Below are 27,723 nucleotides of genomic sequence, written 5' to 3'. Positions count from 1 at the left end.
TTCTAGATCTGACAGTGGTATTCACACCATCTGGATTTAGATATGACAGTGGTATACACAGTGTTATGCAGACACACTAGGTCTGACAGTGGTATACACAGACTCTAGATGAGATAGTGTTTTGCAGACACTCTAGATATGACAGTGGTATACACAGTGTTATGCAGACACACTAGACCTGACAGTGGTATACACAGTGTTATGTAGACACACTAGATCTGACAGTGGTATACACAGTGTTATGTAGACACACTAAACCTGACAGTGGTATACACAGTGTTTTGCAGACACTCTAGATATGACAGTGATATACACAGTGTTATGCAGACACACTAGACCTGACAGTGGTATACATAGTGTTATGTAGACACTCTAGATCTGAGATTGATGAATTACACAGCTGCACTCTGTGACCAGGGGGATTGAAAACAGTCACACTTTCACATTCTTATGAGTGGTTGAACTGATCAGCACCAGGATAGGTGAATACAGTTGTTTTTCACTTACAGTAGCCAGGATGGTTGAATACAGTGTTGGTTCACACTTGGAGAGACCAGAACAGGTGAAAATCCTGCTACAGTACAGAAACACGGAATGTTAACACACAGTGTTGGGTGTGGGTATCAGGACAATTCGAAACCAGTGTTGGAATTGATGGCATAACGAAGTTTTTCCTTAAGTGTACTGCGCTTCTGGTAGTTTGGAAGTTTAAGGAGGTTGAAACAGGTAGAAGAAGTTGGGAGACGCCCAACAGGATCTCGTTTCTTGATGTTGAAGAAACCCTTGAGGACGCTACCCACTGTGTCTCCTGTGTCCTGATAACATATAAGGAGACAAATTAGAATGATAATCTTTACCTGGATCAAATAATCTCTAGTCAAATTTACTATATACAGCAGTCCTACGATTTATAACCCCATTTATTGGATTATATAAGTACACTATACAAACTTCTCATTAATTAACTATACCCATTGCTCAGCAGAGAAAATAACATACCTAATATGTCCTTAAAAATTACTTATGAGTATATATACAAAGTACCTATAGAAGCAAAAAATAATGATCAATTTAATTTAGTCAATATTTACATTCACCTTGTCGTCATTAATTTTCACAAACCTTATGAATCCTTGACAAGAATATATCGCAAACACAGATACATGTTCAAAACAATTATATAGTTACCTGGTCATCGCTGACCTCAACACACCTCACGGAAAAAGGTGGCTCTAGGTGGGCAAATCCTAGTAATGGTGGCTTGGAACAACTTGTTACAAACTAAAGGAAAGAAGATTAATAAGATAAATGAGCTTATAATACTTTAATGCCACCATCTAGGAAGAGTTATCTAAATTGGGAAACAACCTCCTATGAGGGGAGTTATCTACCTTGATAAACAGTCCCTCTATAAGGACTTATCTTCAGAAAAAACAAGTGCTCTCTAGGAGGAGTTTTTTATCTTGAGAAACAGTGCCCTCTGTAAGGAATAATCATGAGAAAAAAAGGTGCCCTCTATAAGGAGTTATCTACCTTGAGAAACAGTCCCCTTTCTGAGGAGGAGAAATCCTTGTCCAGCACATCCCACAGCCAGTTGATCACTTTGTGGTTGTTATGATAACCACCATAATACTGTGTGTGTCGCCTAAAAATAGACAGATTTTACATGTTTGTTAGAAGATTTGATGTCTCCAAGATATAAATCACTCTACATCTCTGCATATCATGATAATTGTTTCATAAATTTTTGATTATAGTATTTGTGACTTTATAATACATGCTCATTAAAGCCATTCTCATGATATTGGTGAACAAGTGTATTGTTTGGTTAAAACACCCTTTAATTGTCCCTCCTAAAATATGAACTTGTCCAATGTGTTGTCACATATGACCTAAGTGTAAAGTTGGAAAAAAAGCCTGTTTTACATTGTCATCCCATCAAATGAACACACAAGAAAATAACTTAAAATAACAAGAGGAGATTACCATTTCACCTCTGATCTCCAATGTCAAGGTCAATCATTATCACCACATGTAAGCTTATGGCTCAACTTAGATCCCCAATGTCAAGGTCAGGGATATCACCAGACATAAGCTTATGACTCACCTCAGATCTCCAATGTCAAGGTCAGCATTATCACCGGATATAAGCTTCTGAAGTTCTGGGGCAGAAAACATCTTTAACCAATCAGAATTGATGACAGTCTTAAAGCCACGTATAAAAGCCATAGATTGCTCCTTGATTTGGCGGTACATACGGAAGTGTGCCATCAGATGGACATATCGTATTCTATCAAACAAAACCAAAATCTTATTGATAAAATTTGACAACAACTAAGATGAAAACCTGAAAATCTTTAAGCCTTACAGTCTTGTTCTTCAAGGACATTGCAAATTCAAATGTTATTACTAGGAAGTATTTATACAAATCACAAAATGTAAATATCTTGTAGTTTTCCTGATAATCACAATAAATGTGTCCTTCACAACAAAACTCACCGAAAGGATTCCTTAAAAAAAAGGACAATAATTTCTTTGTCTTTGAAAACTTGTTTTACATTTTAACTCGCACTATACTCCCTTTAACCTGATTTTACGTACTTGTTTTCATTAGTGACAGAGATAGCCTTTCCCCCTGGCACTAGCTCATGGGTTTCTATTCTTCCCATACAGTCCTCGTCACAGGAGAAGGTCAGTTCAAGGTCACTGATATCACCATCATAATGCTGCCATGGAAACATCATTAATGGTAGAACAAATAATGATAGATATAATCTCTAAACAAGTTGTAGGGTAAGTGAATGATTTAAATATAAAAATCTGGTAAAAGTCAAATGTGTGAGACAGGAGAGACTGATGGTTTAATATCATATTTCTAGAACAAACTAGAGCTGTCATCCCGAGGATAACTAATACCTCCACCGATCCAAAGACCTCTGATGTGTCTTGTCATTGGCTTTCATTAGTTATACCATTTGATTACATTAAAATAATTAAAAAAAATAATATCTGTTGAATGACCAAGAAGTAATAGCCATTTATAGTAAAACCTATTTATAGTTACCATTTACCATGGCAACCAAAGGTTTGTGGAAAAAAAACAAAAAACTATATTATATGTTAAGTAGTACTGTTTAACAAAATAGTGAACCAACTCTTTCAAGTCAATTCAGTGCTTGGAAAATGGCAGACTGCTATTTCTTAACATGCATAGCTGGACAAAATAAGTGTTTTTTTCATATATGTATAGAAGGGGGATAACTCTCTCAGAAAAGGGGAAGAAATGCAAAGTCACTTCAGGGGGCACATCTCAATACTGTACTGGCCATTCTCTCAAAATTCTAAAAAGATAAACATTAAACTGAGTGAAAGCAAAGCCAGACAAAACTGTGTTCATTTTTTATATAAAAGCGGGAAACTCTCTAAAAAGTGGAAGAAATGTGACTTCAGGGGGCACATCTCTATATTGTACTGACTGTTCTTGTATAAACACACACCACCTCGCTCCTCAACACGCTGTTGGGGGTATAATAAGATTAACTGAATGATATTCACAGATCTTCTGATAGAAAATGAATACCTTTGTATAACAGAGACTTTTGGCAAGTTCAGGATCGAGTGAAGGTAATTCATCGAGTGAACTGTAGGTGGCGCTCTGCTGATGGCCAAGTATCTGTGTCAAGAAAAATGGTGCAAAAGGAACCTCAACGACGATACCCTGAAAAAGGAGAAATTTCATTTCTATTTCTAGAAAAGCCGACAAATTTTCAATTTAAAATGAAAACTCAACACCTAGTACCATTAAATACAAGGAGTGTATGAAAGGACAGATATTGAAGGATGTGAATGTACAATCAGCACTAAATCATCCTGTGTTTACATTATAATAGTTTACTTGTGGGATTTACCTACCTCGTACACAGCCTTGTCTTACATCTGGCTTACAACTTCGTGGGTTTTACCTACTTCGTACACAGCCTTGTCTTACATCTGGTTTACAACCTCTAAGTTACCTACCTCGTACACAGCCTTGTCTTACATATGGCTTACAACTTCATGGGTTTTACCTACCTCGTACATAGCCTTGTCTTACATCTGGTTTACAATCTGGTGGGTTTTACCTACCTCGTACACAGCCTTGTCTTACATCTGGTTTACAACCTTGGTGTTACCTACCTCGTACACAGCCCTGACTTACATCTGGCTTACAACTTCATGGGTTTTACCTACCTCGTACACAGCCTTGTCTTACATCTGGCTTACAACTTCGTGGGTTTTACCTACCTCGTACACAGTCTTATCTTACATCTGGTTTACAACCTCTAAGTTACCTACCTCGTACACAGCCTTGTCTTACATCTGGTTTACAACCTCTAAGTTACCTACCTCGTACACAGCCTTGTCTTACATCTGGTTTACAATCTGGTGGGTTTTACCTACCTCGTCCACAGCCTTGTCTTTCATCTGGTTTACAATCTGGTGGGTGTTACCTACCTCGTACACAGTCTTATCTTACATCTGGTTTACAATCTGGTGGGTTTTACCTACCTCGTACACAGCCTTGTCTTACATCTGGTTTACAACCTCTAAGTTACCTACCTCGTACACAGCCTTGTCTTACATCTGGTTTACAATCTGGTGGGTTTTACCTACCTCGTACACAGCCCTGACTTACATCTGGTTTACAATCTGGTGGGTTTTACCTACCTCGTACACAGCCCTGACTTACATCTGGTTTACAATCTGGTGGGTTTTACCTACCTCGTACACAGCCCTGACTTACATCTGGTTTACAATCTGATGGGTTTTACCTACCTCGTACACAGCCCTGTCTTACATCTGGTTTACAACCTCTAATTTACCTACCTCGTACACAGCCTTGTCTTACATCTGGCTTACAACTTCTTGGGTTTTACCTACCTCGTACACAGTCTTATCTTACATCTGGTTTACAACCTCTAATTTACCTACCTCGTACACAGCCTTGACTTACATCTGGTTTACAACCTTTGTGTTACCTACCCCGTACACAGCCTTGTCTTACATCTGGTTTACAACCTCGGTGTTACCTACCTCGTACACAGCCTTGGCTAACATCTTGCCGACAAACTCAAACAACGTCAGGTGGTTCTCTTGTATATGTGATGTAGAAGATGGGTAGAGCTTTTGTTCACTTGTCACCTATCAGAGAGAAATAAAACGACTGTGTATCAATCACTTCGTTTAGCTGAACTTAATTGTTCATTAATGGAATAAAGACAGACCTACTGATCCTTTTCTAATTTCTGCGGAGCCTTGACAAATCTTTTCAAGGGTTGTATTATTAGGGGCAGGTCCATCGCTCTATTTACCTGAAATGTTATAACATAATAGGGGATTGCCATTTTAAATCTGTATGAACATTCTGTAAAAACAAAACATAAAGAGTTCTGACTCTAGAGAAGGTTTGTAAATTGTAAATTTAAACTCATTTTCTCTTTACACAATACAGAGGCAGTTCAAATACAATAAAACACCAAGACTTTATACAACAGACAGTTACCTTGAATAGGTTAAGTGAAGGATCAAACACTTTGGTAATGGTTTCCTCCAAAAACTCTTTAAACACACCGTCCTGATCAATACCTGCCTCATCCAGGCCCTTTCAAAAAACATCACAATAAACCATCACATGATGTAAACAAACTAGTAGAGACATGTTTTAAGTGAATTATAAAAAGAATGACTGTTACCTGTCGTCAGTAATATTGAATATAGAGGTTATAGGGAAAATAGCTTTCAAGCGTCACGAAAAAAGAAATTAATTAATGATAGTAAGACTTCTGTGATATGTTGGGGTCAGCCAACGTCAATGGAGGCATACTATCAAAACTGTCATCCTATGTTAATAATTCTTACCAAGCTATTTCCAATGAACAACTTTACTCTCAACTAGAGGCCCACTGGCCTTGACAGTTGCCTGAGGTAACCAATATTGAATTAAAGGTGACAGGGTAAGGAGTTTTTAAGACCTTGTCTAAGGTGATATTAAAATCAACCTATAGTAATGCTCAAAAAACTACTTTTCCTATAGAAATTATATATAATTGTGGTAAAGCACCTTTCGATCTTTCCATCCAGGATGAGCTTTGATTCTACAATATCTGGGTATTGTGAGGAAGATTTTTTTTAAAAATTTGAGTCAATTAGACCACTTCTGGCCCTGTCCCTCAGCCCTCTTTTTAGTCAGGCAAGGGTCCTGCTAAATTTCATTGAAATTGGTTTGGGGTTTTTTGAGAAGAAATAAAAAAGTTTTAAGTTTTCAGACTCACAATAAATGGACGCACAACACAGGACAAAGGCCACCTTTGATTGATTTTCTAATAATCTTACCTGTTCATTGATGAACTTGACCCTGATGACTCCCTTCATTGACCGAGCAGGTAGTTGAGCCAGTTGTCTGTATCCATCCTATAAACAAGGTAAAATATTATGACTGCTGGCTATTAGTATAATGGAAATGCACAAAAAACAGCATAGAAATATCCTGACAACATGGATATGGTGTGAGAGGAAGTACATGTCACCATTGAAACATTGTGGAATGTAATATGGTGTGACAAGATGTACTGGTCATCATAGAAACACTGGTCACCATGGAGACACAAAGGACTGGGATATGGTGTAGGAGGACAAGTTACTATGGAAACACAGCACACTGGAATATGGTGTAAGAAGATAAGTTACCATGGAAACACACAGTAGACTGGGATATGATAGAAGAGGATAAGTGACCAAGGAAACACAAAAAGACTGGGATTCAGTGTGAGAGAATTGGTAAGTAACCATAGAAACACAAAGTAGACTGGGATATGGTGTTAGGGGATTACATATGTTGACAGGATAACATCTTTGTCATCTACGATTCTAGAAAGTGAATCTGAGTACTAGTTTGACTCATTACCTCAACAACACGTCCCCTGTTGATAGTGATAAGTGTAGACTGGGGTGAGGCACACGCTGACTCAGTCAGCCCCATCACTTCCTTCTCCTTTGTAACATTACGCCGGAAAATCTTCACCCGCTGTAAAACAGATCATCATTTTCCAACATTTAAAAAACAAAGATACTTCTACAAATGTTTATTAGCAATGACAATCATTTTCATCTTAACTTCAAAAAGATTGAGCCTGAATATGATTTCTGGAACAAATTTCTCCAATTATCAAATGTACAGCACGATAAGCTTGTCTTAACTATATTTAGTACTGATAACTTACCTCTGAGAATGGTATAATGTGTGGTACTTTCTGCATTAAATAAACAGCAGTCTTCCTTCCCTTTTCTAGTTCACTGATAAATAAACTGGGCTTGATGTCTCTGTAAAATATGTACTGTAAAGCATTATCTATCCTACGAGGAGTAGAAGTCAATCACAACAGGCGAAGAGGCCAGGTTCATCAATCTATTGTTGATTGGTTTTGCTCAAAACGGGGCTTTTTCAGGACAAAGCTACAATATATTTCTTACTTATAAAGTACATAAAATGAGGATACTTATTAGCTTGTTGTAATATAATATCTCTTCCTTCAACCATTCTGCATACTTTCAGGTATCCAGACGGAGGTGACCAGGAACCCGTTACCCACCATTTCAAGCGTGCCTGGTGTTGGCGCTATCTTTTCCTACTTTTGTAGTAATAGGAATTTTACCCCTTTGTTTTTAGATTTCATGTAAGGTTTTTCAAGATGAAATATAAACATAGAGATTGTATATAAAGTGGAACAAAGCTCTGCAGCATTTCTAATTTAAGTTAAATGATCAGTATCTGGATGTCATTCCTTAACTTAATGTGATAGAGAAACCTCCTGACCTTATTAACCAATGATCCTTTTCTGTGTAGGACTTCCGACAGTCTCTCTCATACAGAATCATCAGCAGGCCCCGCGCGGCTCCAAACATATCATTAGTACTAGCTGTCTGTATATCTGTAAATATCGCCATAAAGTCTTATCATCATACCACTATGTTGTATATGATTTCGTTAAATGTTTCTTACTAATAAGTTGCCAATGTCAGAGTCAGATAAACGCTTGTTACTTCAGAATTTACTATGTTTATTTTGACAAGTGTTTGTTACTTATGTGATAAGTATTTTTGATTCAAACACTGGTATTTCTTACCTATAAGGTTGTGCCAGATAACACGAAACACGAACAGGTTGAGGAATTCACTCATCTTCATATAGTCTGTAGGACTGAATATCTTTTTCTGTTCGTACATTTCTATATCATCTAAAGTCCTGAAAGCAAATATAAAACAATAAAAACTCTCTGACAACACTAAAATTCTGAGGGTAATGCTGTATTTCACAGACGATGTATATTACTGTAATATATACAAGACCTCTATGAAACTTATTTTTATTTCACCATACACCATGCTTATCTTGACTGTTGATCTCAACAGACATTTTACAGTGCTGATTTGTCAATTAAAAAAAAAAGGAAATGGTAATGGGATGTATTTTTTGAATGTCATTAAGTTATCTAGAAGTATATGACGACATCTAAGATGAATATTATCTTAATCTTGGTCATATAGAATGAATTCATCAGCACAAAAAAAATATATTTATTCAATAACATGACAAGCATATTTTATTACTATATGTCACCTGTATACAACTTAAGTCTACTTACTTGATGTAGTGACAGTTATATCACCTGTATACACCTTTAGTCTACTTAAGTGATGTAGTGACAGTTATATCACCTGTATACACCTGTAGTCTACTTACGTGATGTAGTGACTAGCTGATTCACAGAACACTGTTAGAAGACTAAACACTGGATGTATGGTGGAGTTTGGTGTCTGACTGAGGAGCTCCACAAAGGTCTTGAGGCCACAGTTGGGACCCATGTCACATAAAAATTTCCACAGGATAGGCAGTAGAACGTCATTATAACTCAGTCCTCCCAGGATGTCTAGTCGGAGCTGTGACAGTGTGTTGATCGTAGTCTGGTAAAGGGCACATGGTAGACACGTTGATGTCGCTATGGAACTCTCCAGTTTTATCTTCACTGGAGGTTTAGAAGAGGCTTTGTCTAAAACTCGCAGAACTATGTCTGGGACAAAAACAAATTAACATGATTAGTCCCCTGTGTTCCCTCCAGAGGTGAAACATAAAATATAGTGCAGAGAGAACTTTAATGGAGGAAAGACCAGTGGTGACATAGTGAAACATAAATTACTTGGTATCGAAAATTTTAATTAGTTTTTATTCTGTGCCACAAATTAACATTCGCGGATAATGTACTTGTGTTACATCTTAATCTAAATAAAGTGTAAATTTTACAGAGTGTGAAATATGCTCTTTGCTTATATTTAACAATCTTGTTAGTTTCGATGGAAGTGAGCAAGGAGTCTTCCTATGGGAGGAAGCTTGCAAAGATGGGCAGGTGACTCTAAACCTTTTCCACATCAGTTCAAGGAGTTAAACTCCAGACATCTAGGTGAAAGGTGAAAGTGTTACAACTGCACCACCAGACCACCTGCTGGAGGTGTGTAACAGGTGATTAATAATTTATACCTGTTATATTTATGGTTGCATTTCATCCAAAAAAGACATTAGGTGAAATTTATCTGTAAAGAGTGTTATAATATCTAGGGACTCAAAAAGCCTATACAATTACATGAGGACTCATAAAGAGTAAAGTATTAATTCAGGACTAACTTTTTGATGGTGTGGAAGATTTGTTGCTCTGTTTTTCTGTGTCAGCCTCGACGTAGGTAATAAGTTCAAGGAAGAGAAGTCTTATCATCTTCTCACACCACAGTAGCTGTAGCTGTTTCACAACATATGGCATGGCTGCATGGAGGCTGCAAAAGTAAGTCTCAAAATTAAAACATCACTATGAACAACATGGCCTGGTAGATTCTGCAACTGTCAGCAAGGAAATTAAAAATATAATTATGATTGACATTACTGAATGGAGGCTGTAACAGTCCGCAAAGATATTAAAACATTACTAGGACGACTTATTTTCTGAGTTCCGAAAACAACCAGCCAGAGGACTGGGTAAGGTCATAGGTCTTTGATCCGAGAAAACCAGCCAAGGACTGGGTAAGGTCACAGGTCTTTGTTCCGAGAAAACCAGCCAAGGACTGGGTAAGGTCACAGGTCTTTGTTCCGAGAAAACCAGCCAAGGACTGGGTAAGGTCACAGGTCTGTGTTCTGAGAAAACCAGCCGAGGACTGGGTCAGGTCAGACTTACAACTGGTCTGTGTTCTGGGAAAACCAGCCGAGGACAGGGTCAGATCAGACTTACCACTGGTCTGTGTTCCAAGAAAACCAGCTGTGGACTGGGTCAGGTCAGACTTACCACAGGTCTGTGTTCTGAGAAAACCAGCCGAGGACTGGGTCAGGTCAGACTTACCACTGGTCTGTGTTCTGAGAAAACCAGCTGAGGACTGGGTCAGGTCAGACTTACCACTGATCTGTGTTCTGGGAAAACCAGCCGAGGACTGGGTCAGATCAGACTTACCACTGGTCTATGTTCTGGGAAAACCAGCCAAGGACTGGGTCAGGTCAGACTTACCACTGGTCTGTGTTCTGAGAAAACCAGCCAAGGACTGGGTCAGGTCAGACTTACCACTGGTCTGTGTTCTGGGAAAACCAGCCGAGGACTGGGTCAGGTCAGACTTACCACTGGTCTGTGTTCCGAGAAAACCAGCCGAGGACTGGGTCAGGTCAGACTTACCACTGGTCTTTGTTCTGGGAAAACCAGCCGAGGACTGGGTCAGGTCAGACTTACCACTGATCTGTGTTCTGGGAAAACCAGCCGAGGACTGGGTCAGATCAGACTTACCACTGGTCTGTGTTCTGAGAAAACCAGCCAAGGACTAGGTCAGGTCAGACTTACCACTGGTCTGTGTTCTGAGAAAACCAGCCGAGGACTGGGTCAGGTCAGACTTACCACTGGTCTGTGTTCTGGGAAAACCAGCCGAGGACTGGGTCAGGTCAGACTTACCACTGGTCTGTGTTCTGAGAAAACCAGCCGAGGACTGGGTCAGATCAGACTTACCACTGGTCTGTGTTCTGGGAAAACCAGCCGAGGACTGGGTCAGGTCAGACTTACCACTGATCTGTGTTCTGGGAAAACCAGCCGAGGACTGGGTCAGATCAGACTTACCACTGGTCTATGTTCTGGGAAAACCAGCCAAGGACTGGGTCAGGTCAGACTTACCACTGGTCTGTGTTCTGAGAAAACCAGCCGAGGACTGGGTCAGGTCAGACTTACCACTGGTCTGTGTTCTGGGAAAACCAGCCGAGGACTGGGTCAGGTCAGACTTACCACTGGTCTGTGTTCTGGGAAAACCAGCCGAGGACAGGGTCAGGTCAGACTTACCACTGATCTGTGTTCTGGGAAAACCAGCCGAGGACTGGGTCAGGTCAGACTTACCACTGGTCTGTGTTCTGAGAAAACCAGCTGAGGACTGGGTCAGGTCAGACTTACCACTGGTCTGTGTTCTGGGAAAACCAGCCGAGGACTGGGTCAGGTCAGACTTACCACTGGTCTGTGTTCCGGGAAAACCAGCCGAGGACAGGGTCAGGTCAGACTTACCACTGGTCTGTGTTCCGAGAAAACCAGCCGAGGACTGGGTCAGGTCAGACTTACCGCTGGTCTTTGTTCTGGGAAAACCAGCTGAGGACTGGGTCAGGTCAGACTTACCACTGATCTGTGTTCTGGGAAAACCAGCAGAGGACTGGGTCAGATCAGACTTACCACTGGTCTGTGTTCTGGGAAAACCAGCCGAGGACTGGGTCAGGTCAGACTTACCACTGGTCTGTGTTCTGAGAAAACCAGCCGAGGACTGGGTCAGATCAGACTTACCACTGGTCTGTGTTCTGGGAAAACCAGCTGAGGACTGGGTCAGGTCAGACTTACCACTGATCTGTGTTCTGGGAAAACCAGCCGAGGACTGGGTCAGATCAGACTTACCACTGGTCTATGTTCTGGGAAAACCAGCCAAGGACTGGGTCAGGTCAGACTTACCACTGGTCTGTGTTCTGAGAAAACCAGCCGAGGACTGGGTCAGGTCAGACTTACCACTGGTCTGTGTTCTGGGAAAACCAGCCGAGGACTGGGTCAGGTCAGACTTACCACTGGTCTGTGTTCTGGGAAAACCAGCCGAGGACAGGGTCAGGTCAGACTTACCACTGATCTGTGTTCTGGGAAAACCAGCCGAGGACTGGGTCAGGTCAGACTTACCACTGGTCTGTGTTCTGAGAAAACCAGCTGAGGACTGGGTCAGGTCAGACTTACCACTGGTCTGTGTTCTGGGAAAACCAGCCGAGGACTGGGTCAGGTCAGACTTACCACTGGTCTGTGTTCCGGGAAAACCAGCCGAGGACAGGGTCAGGTCAGACTTACCACTGGTCTGTGTTCCGAGAAAACCAGCCGAGGACTGGGTCAGGTCAGACTTACCGCTGGTCTTTGTTCTGGGAAAACCAGCTGAGGACTGGGTCAGGTCAGACTTACCACTGATCTGTGTTCTGGGAAAACCAGCAGAGGACTGGGTCAGATCAGACTTACCACTGGTCTGTGTTCTGAGAAAACCAGCCAAGGACAGGGTCAGGTCAGACTTACCACTGGTCTGTGTTCTGAGAAAACCAGCCGAGGACTGGGTCAGGTCAGACTTACCACTGGTCTGTGTTCTGGGAAAACCAGCCGAGGACTGGGTCAGGTCAGACTTACCACTGGTCTGTGTTCTGGGAAAACCAGCCGAGGACAGGGTCAGGTCAGACTTACCACTGATCTGTGTTCTGGGAAAACCAGCCGAGGACTGGGTCAGATCAGACTTACCACTGGTCGGTGTTCTGGAAAAACCAGCCGAGGACTGGGTCAGGTCAGACTTACCACTGGTGTGTGTTCTGAGAAAACCAGCCGAGGACTGGGTCAGGTCAGACTTACCACTGGTCTGTGTTCTGGGAAAACCAGCCGAGGACTGGGTCAGGTCAGACTTACCACTGGTCTGTGTTCTGGGAAAACCAGCCGAGGACTGGGTCAGGTCAGACTTACCACTGGTCTGTGTTCTGAGAAAACCAGCCGAGGACTGGGTCAGATCAGACTTACCACTGGTCTTTGTTCTGGGAAAACCAGCTGAGGACTGGGTCAGGTCAGACTTACCACTGATCTGTGTTCTGGGAAAACCAGCCGAGGACTGGGTCAGATCAGACTTACCACTGGTCTATGTTCTGGGAAAACCAGCCAAGGACTGGGTCAGGTCAGACTTACCACTGGTCTGTGTTCTGAGAAAACCAGCCGAGGACTGGGTCAGGTCAGACTTACCACTGGTCTGTGTTCTGGGAAAACCAGCCGAGGACTGGGTCAGGTCAGACTTACCACTGGTCTGTGTTCTGGGAAAACCAGCCGAGGACAGGGTCAGGTCAGACTTACCACTGATCTGTGTTCTGGGAAAACCAGCCGAGGACTGGGTCAGATCAGACTTACCACTGGTCTGTGTTCTGGAAAAACCAGCCGAGGACTGGGTCAGGTCAGACTTACCACTGGTGTGTGTTCTGAGAAAACCAGCCGAGGACTGGGTCAGGTCAGACTTACCACTGGTCTGTGTTCTGGGAAAACCAGCCGAGGACTGGGTCAGGTCAGACTTACCACTGGTCTGTGTTCTGAGAAAACCAGCCGAGGACTGGGTCAGATCAGACTTACCACTGGTCTTTGTTCTGGGAAAACCAGCTGAGGACTGGGTCAGGTCAGACTTACCACTGATCTGTGTTCTGGGAAAACCAGCCGAGGACTGGGTCAGATCAGACTTACCACTGGTCTATGTTCTGGGAAAACCAGCCAAGGACTGGGTCAGGTCAGACTTACCACTGGTCTGTGTTCTGAGAAAACCAGCCGAGGACTGGGTCAGGTCAGACTTACCACTGGTCTGTGTTCTGGGAAAACCAGCCGAGGACTGGGTCAGGTCAGACTTACCACTGGTCTGTGTTCTGGGAAAACCAGCCGAGGACTGGGTCAGGTCAGACTTACCACTGATCTGTGTTCTGGGAAAACCAGCCGAGGACTGGGTCAGATCAGACTTACCACTGGTCTGTGTTCTGGAAAAACCAGCCGAGGACTGGGTCAGGTCAGACTTACCACTGGTGTGTGTTCCGAGAAAACCAGCCGTGGACTGGGTCAGGTCAGACTTACCACAGGTCTGTGTTCTGGGAAAACCAGTCGAGGACTGTGTCAGGTCAGACTTACCACTGGTCTGTGTTCTGAGAAAACCAGCCGAGGACTGGGTCAGATCAGACTTACCACTGGTCTTTGTTCTGGGAAAACCAGCCGAGGACTGGGTCAGGTCAGACTTACCACTGATCTGTGTTCTGGGAAAACCAGCCGAGGACTGGGTCAGGTCAGACTTACCACTGGTCTGTGTTCTGAGAAAACCAGCCGAGGACTGGGTCAGGTCAGACTTACCACTGGTCTGTGTTCTGGGAAAACCAGCCGAGGACTGGGTCAGGTCAGACTTACCACTGGTCTGTGTTCTGGGAAAACCAGCCGAGGACTGGGTCAGGTCAGACTTACCACTGATCTGTGTTCTGGGAAAACCAGCCGAGGACTGGGTCAGATCAGACTTACCACTGGTCTGTGTTCTGGAAAAACCAGCCGAGGACTGGGTCAGGTCAGACTTACCACTGGTGTGTGTTCCGAGAAAACCAGCCGTGGACTGGGTCAGGTCAGACTTACCACAGGTCTGTGTTCTGGGAAAACCAGTCGAGGACTGGGTCAGGTCAGACTTACCACTGGTCTGTGTTCTGAGAAAACCAGCCGAGGACTGGGTCAGATCAGACTTACCACTGGTCTTTGTTCTGGGAAAACCAGCTGAGGACTGGGTCAGATCAGACTTACCACTGGTCTGTGTTCTGGGAAAACCAGCCGAGGACTGGGTCAGGTCAGACTTACCACTGGTCTGTGTTCTGAGAAAACCAGCCGAGGACTGGGTCAGATCAGACTTACCACTGGTCTTTGTTCTGGGAAAACCAGCTGAGGACTGGGTCAGGTCAGACTTACCACTGATCTGTGTTCTGGGAAAACCAGCCGAGGACTGGGTCAGGTCAGACTTACCACTGATCTGTGTTCTGGGAAAACCAGCCGAGGACTGGGTCAGATCAGACTTACCACTGGTCTGTGGTCTGGAAAAACCAGCCGAGGACTGGGTCAGGTCAGACTTACCACTGGTGTGTGTTCTGAGAAAACCAGCCGAGGACTGGGTCAAGTCAGACTTACCACTGATCTGTGTTCTGGGAAAACCAGCCGAGGACTGGGTCAGGTCAGACTTACCACTGGTCTGTGTTCTGGGAAAACCAGCTGAGGACTGGGTCAGGTCAGACTTACCACTGGTCTGTTTTCTGGGAAAACCAGCCGAGGACAGGGTCAGGTCAGACTTACCACTGGTCTGTGTTCCGGGAAAACCAGCCGAGGACAGGGTCAGGTCAGACTTACCACTGGTCTGTGTTCCGAGAAAACCAGCCGTGGACTGGGTCAGGTCAGACTTACCACAGGTCTGTGTTCTGGGAAAACCAGTTGAGGACTGGGTCAGGTCAGACTTACCACTGGTCTGTGTTCTGAGAAAACCAGCCGAGGACTGGGTCAGATCAGACTTACCACTGGTCTTTGTTCTGGGAAAACCAGCTGAGGACTGGGTCAGGTCAGACTTACCACTGATCTGTGTTCTGAGAAAACCAGCCGAGGACTGGGTCAGGTCAGACTTACCACTGGTCTGTGTTTTGGGAAAACCAGCCGAGGACTGGGTCAGGTCAGACTTACCACTGGTCTGTGTTCTGGGAAAACCAGCCGAGGACTGGGTCAGGTCAGACTTACCACTGATCTGTGTTCTGGGAAAACCAGTCGAGGACTGGGTCAGATCAGACTTACCACTGGTCTGTGTTCTGAGAAAACCAGCCGAGGACTGGGTCAGGTCAGACTTACCACTGGTCTGTGTTCTGGGAAAACCAGCCAAGGACTGGGTCAGGTCAGACTTACCACTGGTCTGTGTTCTGGGAAAACCAGCCGAGGACTGGGTCAGGTCAGACTTACCACTGGTCTGTGTTCTGGGAAAACCAGCCGAAGACTGGGTCAGGTCAGACTTACCACTGGTCTGTTTTCTGGGAAAACCAGCCGAGGACAGGGTCAGGTCAGACTTACCACTGGTCTGTGTTCCGAGAAAACCAGCTGTGGACTGGGTCAGGTCAGACTTACCACAGGTCTGTGGTCTGGGAAAACCAGCCGAGGACTGGGTCAGGTCAGACTTACCACTGGTCTGTGTTCTGGGAAAACCAGCCGAGGACTGGGTCAGGTCAGACTTACCACTGGTCTGTGTTCTGGGAAAACCAGCCGAGGACTGGGTCAGGTCAGACTTACCACTGGTCTGTGTTCCGAGAAAACCAGCTGTGGACTGGGTCAGGTCAGACTTACCACAGGTCTGTGTTCTGGGAAAACCAGCCGAGGACTGGGTCAGGTCAGACTTACCACTGGTCTGTGTTCTGGGAAAACCAGCTGTGGACTGGGTCAGGTCAGACTTACCACAGGTCTGTTTCCTGGGAAAACCAGCCGAGGACTGGGTCAGGTCAGACTTACCACTGATCTGTGTTCTGGGAAAACCAGCCGAGGACTGGGTCAGATCAGACTTACCACTGGTCTGTGTTCTGGGAAAACCAGCCGAGGACTGGGTCAGGTCAGACTTACCACTGGTCTGTGTTCTGAGAAAACCAGCCGAGGACTGGGTCAGGTCAGACTTACCACTGGTCTGTGTTCTGGGAAAACCAGCCGAGGACTGGGTCAGGTCAGACTTACCACTGGTCTGTGTTCTGGGAAAACCAGCCGAGGACTGGGTCAGGTCAGACTTACCACTGGTCTGTGTTCTGGGAAAACCAGCCGAGGACTGGGTCAGGTCAGACTTACCACTGGTCTGTGTTCTGGGAAAACCAGCCGAGGACTGGATGCCAGTGGGTCAGGTTGGACTTCTTGTTTAGCACATACACTTTACAACTCTCCAACAAGCGGATCACAACCGTCTATAAAGCAAAAATGTGTTAAAATGTATTATTAGATTGCTTTATTCCCATTATATCTGTCCAGAGGGAAATTAATAATGGTCTAAAATTAGACACACAATTGAAAAGTACTTTATTACTTTATGCATTTTGATGTCACCAGAGAAAAGTATACAGAATAAATAAAGGATATTCTGTACTTCTTGATGAAAAGAAGTTTTAATTCATCAAGTGGGGTGAAAAGTGATTTTGTTTGTGCCTATGCTAGCGTGTTTGAACAATATGACAGTTTCCACTTCCTACCACTTTACTGAGCTTTCTTTGCCAGAGTTATTCTTCCTAGTCTACAAATGTTGTGATCTGATTTGCTAAAAATGAGAAAACTTATATTTACTGTACAAGAATGTAGCAAAATGATGTTTGTACTTGTGTCTGTAAACAATATCAAATTATGTGACAAACAGGTTTTTTACTTTACTGTGTCTGTGGTAAAATGAAAAATTCTTTACTACCATTCGAAAAATCTTGTCAGATGTAAAATGGTATCTTGCGTAAGACACAACATGTCAATTTATCTGTATGAATAGATACCAAGAAATCATATAACTGTGACATGTGTGTTCACTGTTTTATTGTAATGTATTATAAATTTTCTCTGTTTACATCAATTGTGAAACAATATGTAAAGAATAGAGCCAACGCTGCTGTTGCATCAATGGAGGTCTGCAGGTTCTTTGCCTTCCGCCTGGATACCTGAGGGGTATGCAGGGGATTGATGAGAAGGGGTGAGCTTAAATAGGGATGGTTCAATCCAACAGACTGGAGGTAGTCTCTTCAAAGTATTATTAGGTAGTTGGTCAAAGTTGGGACCTACCACTTAATAAAACTTTGAAGAACCCGCCTCCAGTCTGTTGGATTAATTCATCCCTATTTAATTGTGAAACAAGTTATATCAACTACTTTAGTTGGGACAGATCTTGTTGTATACTTACCATGAAGCTCAATGTATTTTCCACCAGACCCTGTAACATAGTAGTGGTATAATCATAATACATGTAAAGTTATCTAACTGAAAGTTAACAAGAAAATCAGCACCCATTTAACCATCATATTGATTATCATAATTCACACAAGTAACTCAAAAATTGGTTTACCTTATACTGTATTGTTAGAAATGTGCAAAGACAATTTTATTTTAGTATATTCAAAGTCATTCAAAATGGTGTGAAACAAAGTAACAAAACTGCACCAAATTTACGAACATTATGGTACTTACCTCTAGCTCCAAGTAACCAAGCTGCACGAGATTTGCTAAAAAATAAAGACATATTAATTAGTCATATAATACAATTGATGATATGTCAATAATTATACAGTATCTCATTAATTTTGTATATTCTCTCTCAAATGTTGTTGTTGTTATAGAACCATAAGCACAATTTCATTAGGAAAGTGACTTTGTTAACTCATAAGGTCTGATAAAGTATACATAAGAAAATTTTATTTGGTACTGCATTTAAAGTTAGCCCCATGTCACATATCTAAAACAGATACAGCTCTGTTACTTACAATAACTTATCACAAAATGTTTGTTTATCATGACAATGAATAACACTAGAAGCTGGAATGATTATTTTTTGTTTTACATCTGTAACAATCTGATAATCAGTATAAACAGGTTACCAAGGAGACAGAGGGCGTAGTTGCCCTCTAGGGAGTTGAAGATGATCCTGGTGCTTTGTTCATTGGTCAGAAGATCCAGGGACCGTTTGAATATTCTGTGAGTGACCATCTGGTTAAGGCACTGTAGGGGAAATCAGGACATATTAAACATACTGGCAGTGTCTATCTACACAAACATATATGAACTATAACTTGTATACACAGAACATTAACTAGCTCAATGTTGTGTTACAGTTAAAGTTATATGCTACTTTTTGATAAATTTGTACACGTATCTGTAATTTCTGATAAAGTTACATTTTACTGTATATAAGCCTTCACTTAAATAAAGCTTCCAGGAGTGGGGAGAGGTGTCATCTTAGTAAGGCTCCATGCAACTTTTGATGATTTTTTTTTTCATTGGAGGAGGGAGTTTATATACAGCAAAATACCTACACTGTATATACCAGATATGTGGACAGTGTTAGGACAAGGACATTTCTGCTTTAGTATACCTAATATATCAAGTTGCCAAATTGCCATACTTAAAGATCTTGTATTTAACATTTTATTGAGATGGTGTGTTCACAAAAGTTCAGTTCCTGTGTATAATTATTTACTGATATAACCCCTGGTTACCATACTTATAAGATCATGTATATAATTATTTACTGAGATAACCCCTGGTCACCACACTTATAGATCATGTGTATAAATATTTACTGATATAACCCCTGGTCACCATACTTACAGATCATGTGTATAAATATTTATTGATATAACCCCTGGTCACCATACTTACAGATCATGTGTATAAATATTTATTGATATAACCCCTGGTCACCATACTTATAGATCATGTATAAATATTTATTGATATAGCCCCTGGTTGCCATGTGTATAAATATTTACTGATATAACCCCTGGTCACCATACTTACAGATCATGTGTATAAATATTTACTGATATAACCCCTGGTCACCATACTTATAGATTATGTGTATAAATATTTACTGATATAACCCCTGGTCGCCATACTTTCAGATCTTGTGTATGAATATTTACTGAGATAACCCCTGGTTGTCATACTTACAACAGGAGACAAGGTTGACATGTGACACACAATAGCAGGCACTGAGAGGATGTGTAGTATAAACACGTTCATCAGGTTTTCAGAGAAATTGGAAGCAATGAGAGGCCTGAAAACATAAGGTTTATAAGATCATACTGATAATGTGGATATATGATCAGAGTATCCTATTAATCACTATTTAATCTTTGTTTGAAACAATGGAATAACATTTAACATGTATAGTAAATTGTTTCAGGAAGCAATATTAATGAATGTGCAGAATGAAAGAGATACCTTAATGCCAGGGTGATGACTGCAGACAAGGAGGCGTGTTTGAAGGCAGGTTTGGAGGCAGCCAGGCCCCTGTTGAGTAATCCCTATAAAAACAAAACATTCTACGTAATAACGACAGAAAGATAGTCAGACAATGGAGATAGGGGAGGTAGAGTGGGAGGGGGAGGGGGAGGAGGTGGGGTTGGTGGGGGGAAGGGCCTTAATAGCTCTGTTGGTATTAGGTTTAGTATTTGCTACTTGTAATCATGTGAGAGAGATAATTTTCACAAACATGAAGTTTTGGATAAATATTCCTTTGGTTAATATCCAGTTTGTAAATATTCAATAAAGGGACATAACTCACCTGAAGTATTGGGTACATTCCTTTAGTGTTGAGATTTCCCATCAAATTGTTGCAAAGTTGATTCATCATAGAGGCCAGAGGTTCACCTGTAGGTTAAATCAACTGCAGTAAACCTTGACCTTAGTTAACCATGACTTTTTGGTCAAGGTCACTGAAAGCCATAACACCTAACAATTAGACTTAAAAAGTGTTATTTGAGAAAAATTGGTGTATCTAAGTGGTATCATTTTAATGTTTTCTTTGTATTTTAATATACATCCAAAATTACGTCTGAAATATCAATAAGATTTTAAATGTCTGTAGTATATTTTCTTTCATCTTTCCAATGAGATACGAGATGTCTGTAGCATCTTTTTCTTATACCTGTCTTTCCCTTGAGTATTTTCCATGTGCTGGTGCTGGTAAAGGTGATCAACAGTCGTAAGTGTAACATAATGGACTGCATTTCTGTGTGGTTTTCAGGCTGTAATATGACACCAAAAAATCCTCCATAATATTAAAAAAAGATAATACATTGTTGTTTAAATCATAAGTTAGGTCTTAATTATTCTTCTTTGTGAAAATATCTCTGGATAATTTTCAGAATGATAGCAACTTTTAAAAATGTAAATCTTACGCAATACATTCAACGAGACAAAATTAAAGTAATACAAATTTCTATTTACATGTCTTTGTGAAATACTCCTGACCTTAAGTAATGTCTACAGAAGAATGATAGAAACCGACCCTGGGGGTAAAATGATAGAAACCGACCCTGGGGGTAAAATGATAGAAACTGACCCTGGGGGTAAAATGATAGAAACTGACCCAGGGGGTAAAATGATAGAAACTGACCCTGGGGGTAGAATGATACAAATTGACCCTGGGGGTAAAATGATAGAAACTGACCCTGGGGTTAAAATGATAGAAACTGACCCTGGGGGTAAAATGATTGAAACTGACCCTGGGGGTAAAATGATAGAAACTGACCCAGGGGGTAAAATGATAGAAACTGACCCTGGGGGTAGAATGATAGAAACTGGTCCTGGGGTAGAATGATAAAGACTGCCCCTGGGCATATAATGATAAAAACTGCCCCTGGGCATAATGATAAAAACTGCCCTTGGGGGTAGAATGATAGAAACTGACCCTGGTGGTAGAATGATAGAAACTGACCCTGGGGGTAGAATGATAGAAACTTACCCTGGGGGTAGAATGATAAAAACTGACCCTGGGGGTAGAATGATAGAAACTGACCCTCGAGATATAATGATAAATACTGACCCTGGGGGTAGAATGATAGAAACTGACTCTGGGGATATAATGATAAAAACTGACCCTGAGGGTTCTGAGACATGAACAGCTCTGCCACATGACATTCTTCGCTTGTTGAATCCACTCAACGACATAAGGTTTCATCAGAGCCACAGATACATAGCACAACTGAAACAAATTAAATTAAAACTGACTCAGCAAACTTGATATCATACATACCGGGTAGCTGAAAATCTAATGACTGATACAAGAGAGGAGAGGTAACTGCTTACACTGGGTACAGAGATATCAATTCATACAGAAACAGTGATGTACAAGAAATGTTCAGTGAGGCTTTTCTTTCACATTAATATCACTTTACTTTTTTCACTTGCAGACCGTCAAATTAAGTATAAGTTTTTTCTTTACATGAAACAGAGTCTTAGAGAATAATTATTGTGGTCATTTTACACTAATTGGTAACAGTCACCTACCTTTATCTGTTCTGTATCCATGGAGGCCAACAGATACCGACATAAAAATTCAAAATTCTACAACAAAAAGCAACATGTATAAGTTACTGGTGTTTTTCTGATAGGTAAAACATAAAAGGACAATTAGTCATTGGAAAGGCTATTCAACTGTGTGCTTTTCTTTTCTGTTTTCTTTTTTTACATCAGTATCAAATATCCAAGTATAAATTGTGTAGACATTGAAAAAAACAGCTTTATACACACATAGGTATATCTAATAACTTTACCTTTTTGTCATTTTCTGGTGAAAATGTAAAGAAAAATTGTTTGATTTTCTTGTAGGCTTCCAGGGCTGTGAAAGAGAATATAACAATATGAAAGGAGAATAAAAATTCAAGTACACAGGCATCAAATGGACGAGAATATTGCGATTAAATAAGACAGGTAAAGAAATGTTAAAATCTTATCTTATGTCAAGGGCAGACAACCTATTCTGGGACAAATGCCATGTCTGTTATGTTTAATATCTGTTAGGTTGGACCACTAGAGAATATATATTCACCATATTGTTGAAAAAAAAATTGTACACAGGATAACATATCTTTGATATTTTTTGTTTATGCATTAAACAGAGAATATACCATTAAAATTTTATCCCTCTATATACATTTTGTACATTTACAGGGCAAATCTAACCTTTCACATCCTTACACATGTACCAGTATATACAGTGAAATATATCCTTCTATGTCTAAAAAAGTAAATTTTAATTAACCACACTGCATACAGTAGCTGACTGGTAGGGCTTACTCGTAATGATCTTTTGTTCTGACTGGAAGGGCTCACTCATAATCTTTGTCATAACAATCTTTTGTTCTGACTGGTAGGACTCACTCATAATAATCTTTTGTTCTGACTGGTGGGGCTCACTCATAATGATCTTGTGTTCTGACTGGAAGGGCTCACTCATAATGATCTTTTGTTCTGACTGGTAGGGCTCACTCATAATAATCTTTTGTTCTGACTGGTAGGGCTCACTCATAATGATCTTGTGTTCTGACTGGTGGGACTTACTCATAATGATATTTTGTTCTGACTGGTAGGGCTCACTCATAATGATCTTGTGTTCTGACTGGTAGGGCTCACTCATAATGATCTTTTGTTCTGACTGGTAGGGCTCACTCATAATAATCTTTTGTTCTGACTGGAAGGGCTCACTCATAATGATCTTGTTTTCTGACTGGTAGGGCTTACTCATAACAATCTTTTGTTCTGACTGGTGGGGCTTACTCATAATGATCTAGTGTTCTGAATGGAAGGGCTCACTCATAACAATCTTTTGTTCTGACTGGTAGGGCTCACTCATAATAATCTTTTGTTCTGACTGGAAGGGCTCACTCATAATAATCTTTGTTCTGAGTGGAAGGGCTCACTCATAATGATCTTGTTTTCTGATTGGTGGGGCTCACTCATAATAATCTTTTGTTCTGACTGGTGGGGCTCACTCATAATAATCTTTGTTCTAACTGGAAGGGTTCACTCATAATGATCTTGTTTTCTGACTGGTGGGGCTTACTCCTAACAATCTTTTGTTCCGACTGGTGGGGTTTACTCATAATAATCTTTGTTCTGACTGGAAGGGTTCACTCATAATGATCTTGTTTTCTGACTGGTAGGGCTTACTCATAACAATCTTTTGTTCTGACTGGTGGGGCTTACTCATAATGATCTTTTGTTCTGAATGGAAGGGCTCACTCATAATAATCTTTGTTCTGACTGGAAGGGCTCACTGATAATAATCTTTTGTTCTGACTGGAAGGGCTCACTCATAATAATCTTGTGTTCTGACTGCTAGGGCTCACTCATAATAATCTTTTGTTCTGACTGGAAGGGCTCACTCATAACAATCTTGTGTTCTGACTGGAAGGGCTCACTCATAATAATCTTGTGTTCTGAATGGAAGGGCTCACTCATAACAATCTTTTGTTCTCACTGGAAGGGCTCACTCATAATGATCTTGTTTTCTGATTGGTGGGGCTCACTCATAATGATCTTTTGTTCTGACTGGAAGGGCTCACTCATAATGATCTTTTGTTCTGACTGGTAGGGCTCACTCATAATGATCTTGTTTTCTGATTGGTGGGGCTCACTCGTAAGTGATCTTTTGTTCTGACTGGAAGGGCTCACTGATAATAATCTTTTGTTCTGACTGGAAGGGCTCATTCATAATAATCTTTTGTTCTGACTGTTAGAGCTCACCCATAATGATCTTGTTTTCTGATTGGTGGGGCTCACTCATAATTATCTTTTGTTCTGACTGGAAGGGCTCACTCATAATAATATTTTGTTCTGACTGGTAGGGCTTACTCATAATGATCTTGTTTTCTGATTGGTAGGGCTCACTCATAATGATCTTTTGTTCTGACTGGTGGGGTTTACTCATAATGATCTTGTGCTCTGACTGGTAGGGCTCACTCATAATGATCTTGTTTTCTGATTGGTAGGGTTCACTCATAATGATCTTGTTTTCTGATTGGTAGGGCTCAATCATAATGATCTTTTGTTCTGACTGGAAGGGCTCACTCATAATGATCTTGTGTTCTGACTGGTAGGGCTCACTCATAATAATCTTTTGTTCTGACTGGTAGGACTTACTCATAATGATCTTTTGTTCTGACTGGTGGGGTTTACTCATAATGATCTTGTGGTCTGACTGGTAGGGCTCACTCATAATGATCTTGTTTTCTGATTGGTAGGGTTCACTCATAATGATCTTGTTTTCTGATTGGTAGGGCTCAATCATAATGATCTTTTGTTCTGACTGGTAGGGCTCACTCAGAATAATCTTTTGTTCTGACTGGTAGGGCTTACTCGTAATGATCTTGTGTTCTGACTGGTAGGGCTCACTCATAATGATCTTGTCTACATTAAACAGCTATAAACATACTTACATGGCAGTAACTTGGGTTTATATTCATCGTCTGGATTTTCTGGAATCTGGAGTAGTTCATTAATACTAGCCCTGTAAAACATGATTCTTTTGTCATAAATTTATCACAAAAAAGTGAACAACATGTATTAAATTTTTTAGTGTTCTTTTGTTTATTTAAGGAGATAACCTCATCAACACACAGTAACATTATCATACCTTTATCAGTCTGGTTTTTACTTATCATAACATGGCAATGCCTTGACAATCAATATTGCATCCAAATGTTTTCTAGGATCAATAGCACATACAAATGAAGTATAATTAACAGACAACTCCAATTATTCAGCAGGTCACAGACACAAGTAGTTTGATATAGAGGTTAGACTGCAGGTCTAGAAAAAAATTTTTACTGTATCTGAGCTAATTATAACTGCTTGGTTTGAACCAGAACTATACAGGAATATAAAAACGTACTTTAATCCTTTCTGAAACCGACGCCTGGTCAGAAAACCTCTGATGTGTGCCTGAAAAAAAAAATTGCAACAATCATTTTAACCAAATAAAAATATAAGGAGAAAATATCCTAGCTCATCATCATGTAAAACAATAATTAAATCATGCACTTCCCCTTAAAGGACCAATGTCAATCATTGATTGAAAAGCACTATGTCCAGATAACAGTCAGACAATATCTGTTGCCATTGTTAAAACAACAAAATATTTCACAGTCCTATAATAAGCCTATCCTCGACATAATGTAAATAGGTAAGTTCCCTCCTTATGTTTACTTCAGGATCAATACAGTCATGATATTGTTACAAAGAGTTCATGATCAAATAGCACATCAAGCTATTTCATTGTGAACTCTGTATTACTTTGTATTGTGGTAGAAATACAAGATAGTTTTTGTCTTTCTGAATGACAAATAATTATATATATATATGACACTTACCTGTAATGTTATAGCATACTTTTCTCGTTCCTTTCCCTGAGCTCTCTCTGCTCGTGCAGCCTTTGTCTGCTCAAGGAACTGGTTCTTTGAACTGGATCCTAACTTATTAAACATTTCTGTAATAATAAATGATAAAATGTCACCATTTTAAGTTATTAAGCCAGCTTACAGTAAATAAGTGTACACAACATGAACTGCAGATGGACTTTGTGTCCAGGCAGACTTTTTTACTAACATTCATTATTCATCATCTATGCGATATCTCTGCTTTTAAACCAATCAACACTTAATGTCATCTCTGGTTGAACCTGTTATTCACCATTAACAATAAACCTAAATAATTTTAATGTTATAGATGTGAAACAATAACAATAGATCTTGAGTTTATTCTAAATAGCTATAACATAGTTTATAAAAACTGTTTTTTGTATTCAGTTCCTACATTGTGTTTGTCCCAGCAGGCCATGATTGACCGAGAACTGAAGGTATGAGCTACACTTGAAGAGATGCTGTAACTGCCTTCCTAAAACAGCAGCTTCAACCTATTATTTAATCGGGTAGCAGAGTAAGAGAGAATTATTGTCATTTTTGCATATTTTCATTAGTTATTATGAACAATTACTATTTATTGATTAATGAGCATCATTACTATTCAATGTATATCTTTTCTTAATGTAAGTGTTTTTTATGGTATTTTCATCTCATTACTCAATAATCTTAATAACATTTCCTATTGACAGTACAAACTCACTCCCTGTCCTGGAGACATACAGTCTGACTCCAAATTTTCTTTGTTCCAACACCAAACACTGAAAATTTGATGGACAGATAGATGTCACACCAGACATGTACATACTACAAAATGTAAAAAATTTGATTTTCAGAACCAGGTGAAAATAGGTGGCCATTTCATGAAATATCAAAACTACTCATGTAATCTCTGACCTTTAAGTACCTCCAGATATGTACTTTATGCATGTTAGTATTAATTCTGCTGTAAAGCTAAACCTTCGTCCCCTGTTTCATCAACGGATGATCCCAATTTCTGTACTCTGCAGAAATATTTGAATCATGACTACTTAAATCACTCAAAAAATTTACAAGAAATGATGCGATTTCAGGGATGATCTTGTGGGTGAGTACAAGGTGTCCTGGGCCCCTCAAAACTAAAAATGACCTGACAGTTTTTCATTTTACATATGATGACCAATCTTACACATCACCAAGACTGTCAAAAAAGCCCATTGTTCTCTCAGCTTCATTATCTGTAACCCAAAACACTGCCCACACTCCTTCTGAACGTCAGTCTACCTCTGCCTTGTAAGGTTAATCTTGGAGTATGAATGTGTTGTTTTAGGACCCATTACGACATAGCAATCCTAAAAAGGGTATACATTACCACCATTGCCTACATCAAACTTCCTGACACCTGAAGGCAACTCCAAAAAAATATGCCCTAGATATTTCAGTGTTTTTCCCCTATAGCAATACAATATTAAAACATTCAAGTAACCACAACTAGAGATACAACGTTCAAGACGTTAGAAGCAACGAGTTTAAGAACGTCTTCTTCCCATGTAACATTATCGCCTGGTACATGCTTGATAAGAAAACAGTCAACAGTGCCACAACTGAGACCTTCAGTCATTGGCCTCCAGGAAAACTAAGTAACACTGAAACCTTCCCGGAATGCATTACATGTCCATAAGGGCATTGCA

The 27,723-nt window shown here is 40.7% G+C and overlaps 1 protein-coding gene across 1 annotated transcript; it reads right to left on the bottom strand.

Annotated features, from left to right (window-relative positions):
- Positions 1-623: 623 nt before the first annotated feature.
- On the bottom strand, positions 624-26,125 carry LOC132548098 (ubiquitin-protein ligase E3B-like). Its single transcript, XM_060211923.1, has 29 exons — positions 26,006-26,125; positions 25,528-25,577; positions 25,073-25,143; positions 22,409-22,473; positions 22,143-22,199; positions 21,733-21,837; positions 20,779-20,878; positions 20,416-20,501; positions 20,073-20,155; positions 19,800-19,905; positions 18,728-18,848; positions 18,321-18,355; positions 18,037-18,066; positions 16,953-17,065; positions 9,716-9,861; positions 8,780-9,107; positions 8,163-8,281; positions 7,853-7,967; positions 7,260-7,359; positions 6,944-7,063; positions 6,373-6,450; positions 5,543-5,641; positions 5,074-5,181; positions 3,581-3,718; positions 2,602-2,726; positions 2,108-2,290; positions 1,534-1,645; positions 1,189-1,281; positions 624-815 (listed from the first exon to the last, which is right to left on the bottom strand). The coding sequence occupies exons 1-29, from the start codon at positions 26,117-26,119 to the stop codon at positions 624-626; spliced, it is 3,192 nt and encodes a 1,063-aa protein (XP_060067906.1). The 5' UTR covers positions 26,120-26,125.
- Positions 26,126-27,723: the final 1,598 nt, after the last annotated feature.

This window comes from Ylistrum balloti, unplaced genomic scaffold (assembly GCF_031769215.1).
Source record: "Ylistrum balloti isolate Yb309-2 unplaced genomic scaffold, AGI_CSIRO_Ybal_v1 Utg370000, whole genome shotgun sequence".
In the NCBI taxonomy this organism is placed as follows: Eukaryota; Metazoa; Mollusca; class Bivalvia; order Pectinida; family Pectinidae; genus Ylistrum; species Ylistrum balloti.
This window is presented reverse-complemented; position numbering and strand designations above follow the sequence as displayed.

Excerpts from the sequence above, each read along its gene's own strand:
- LOC132548098 (XM_060211923.1), bottom strand. The coding sequence starts at position 26,119 with ATGTTTAATAAGTTAGGATCCAGTTCAAAGAACCAGTTCCTTGAGCAG. Across the intron at positions 7,360-7,852 it reads AAGGATCATTGGTTAATAAG|AGACATCAAGCCCAGTTTAT; the intron begins GTCAGGAGGTTT and ends CATATTTTACAG. Across the intron at positions 2,727-3,580 it reads AAAGTCTCTGTTATACAAAG|CATTATGATGGTGATATCAG; the intron begins GTATTCATTTTC and ends TTTCCATGGCAG.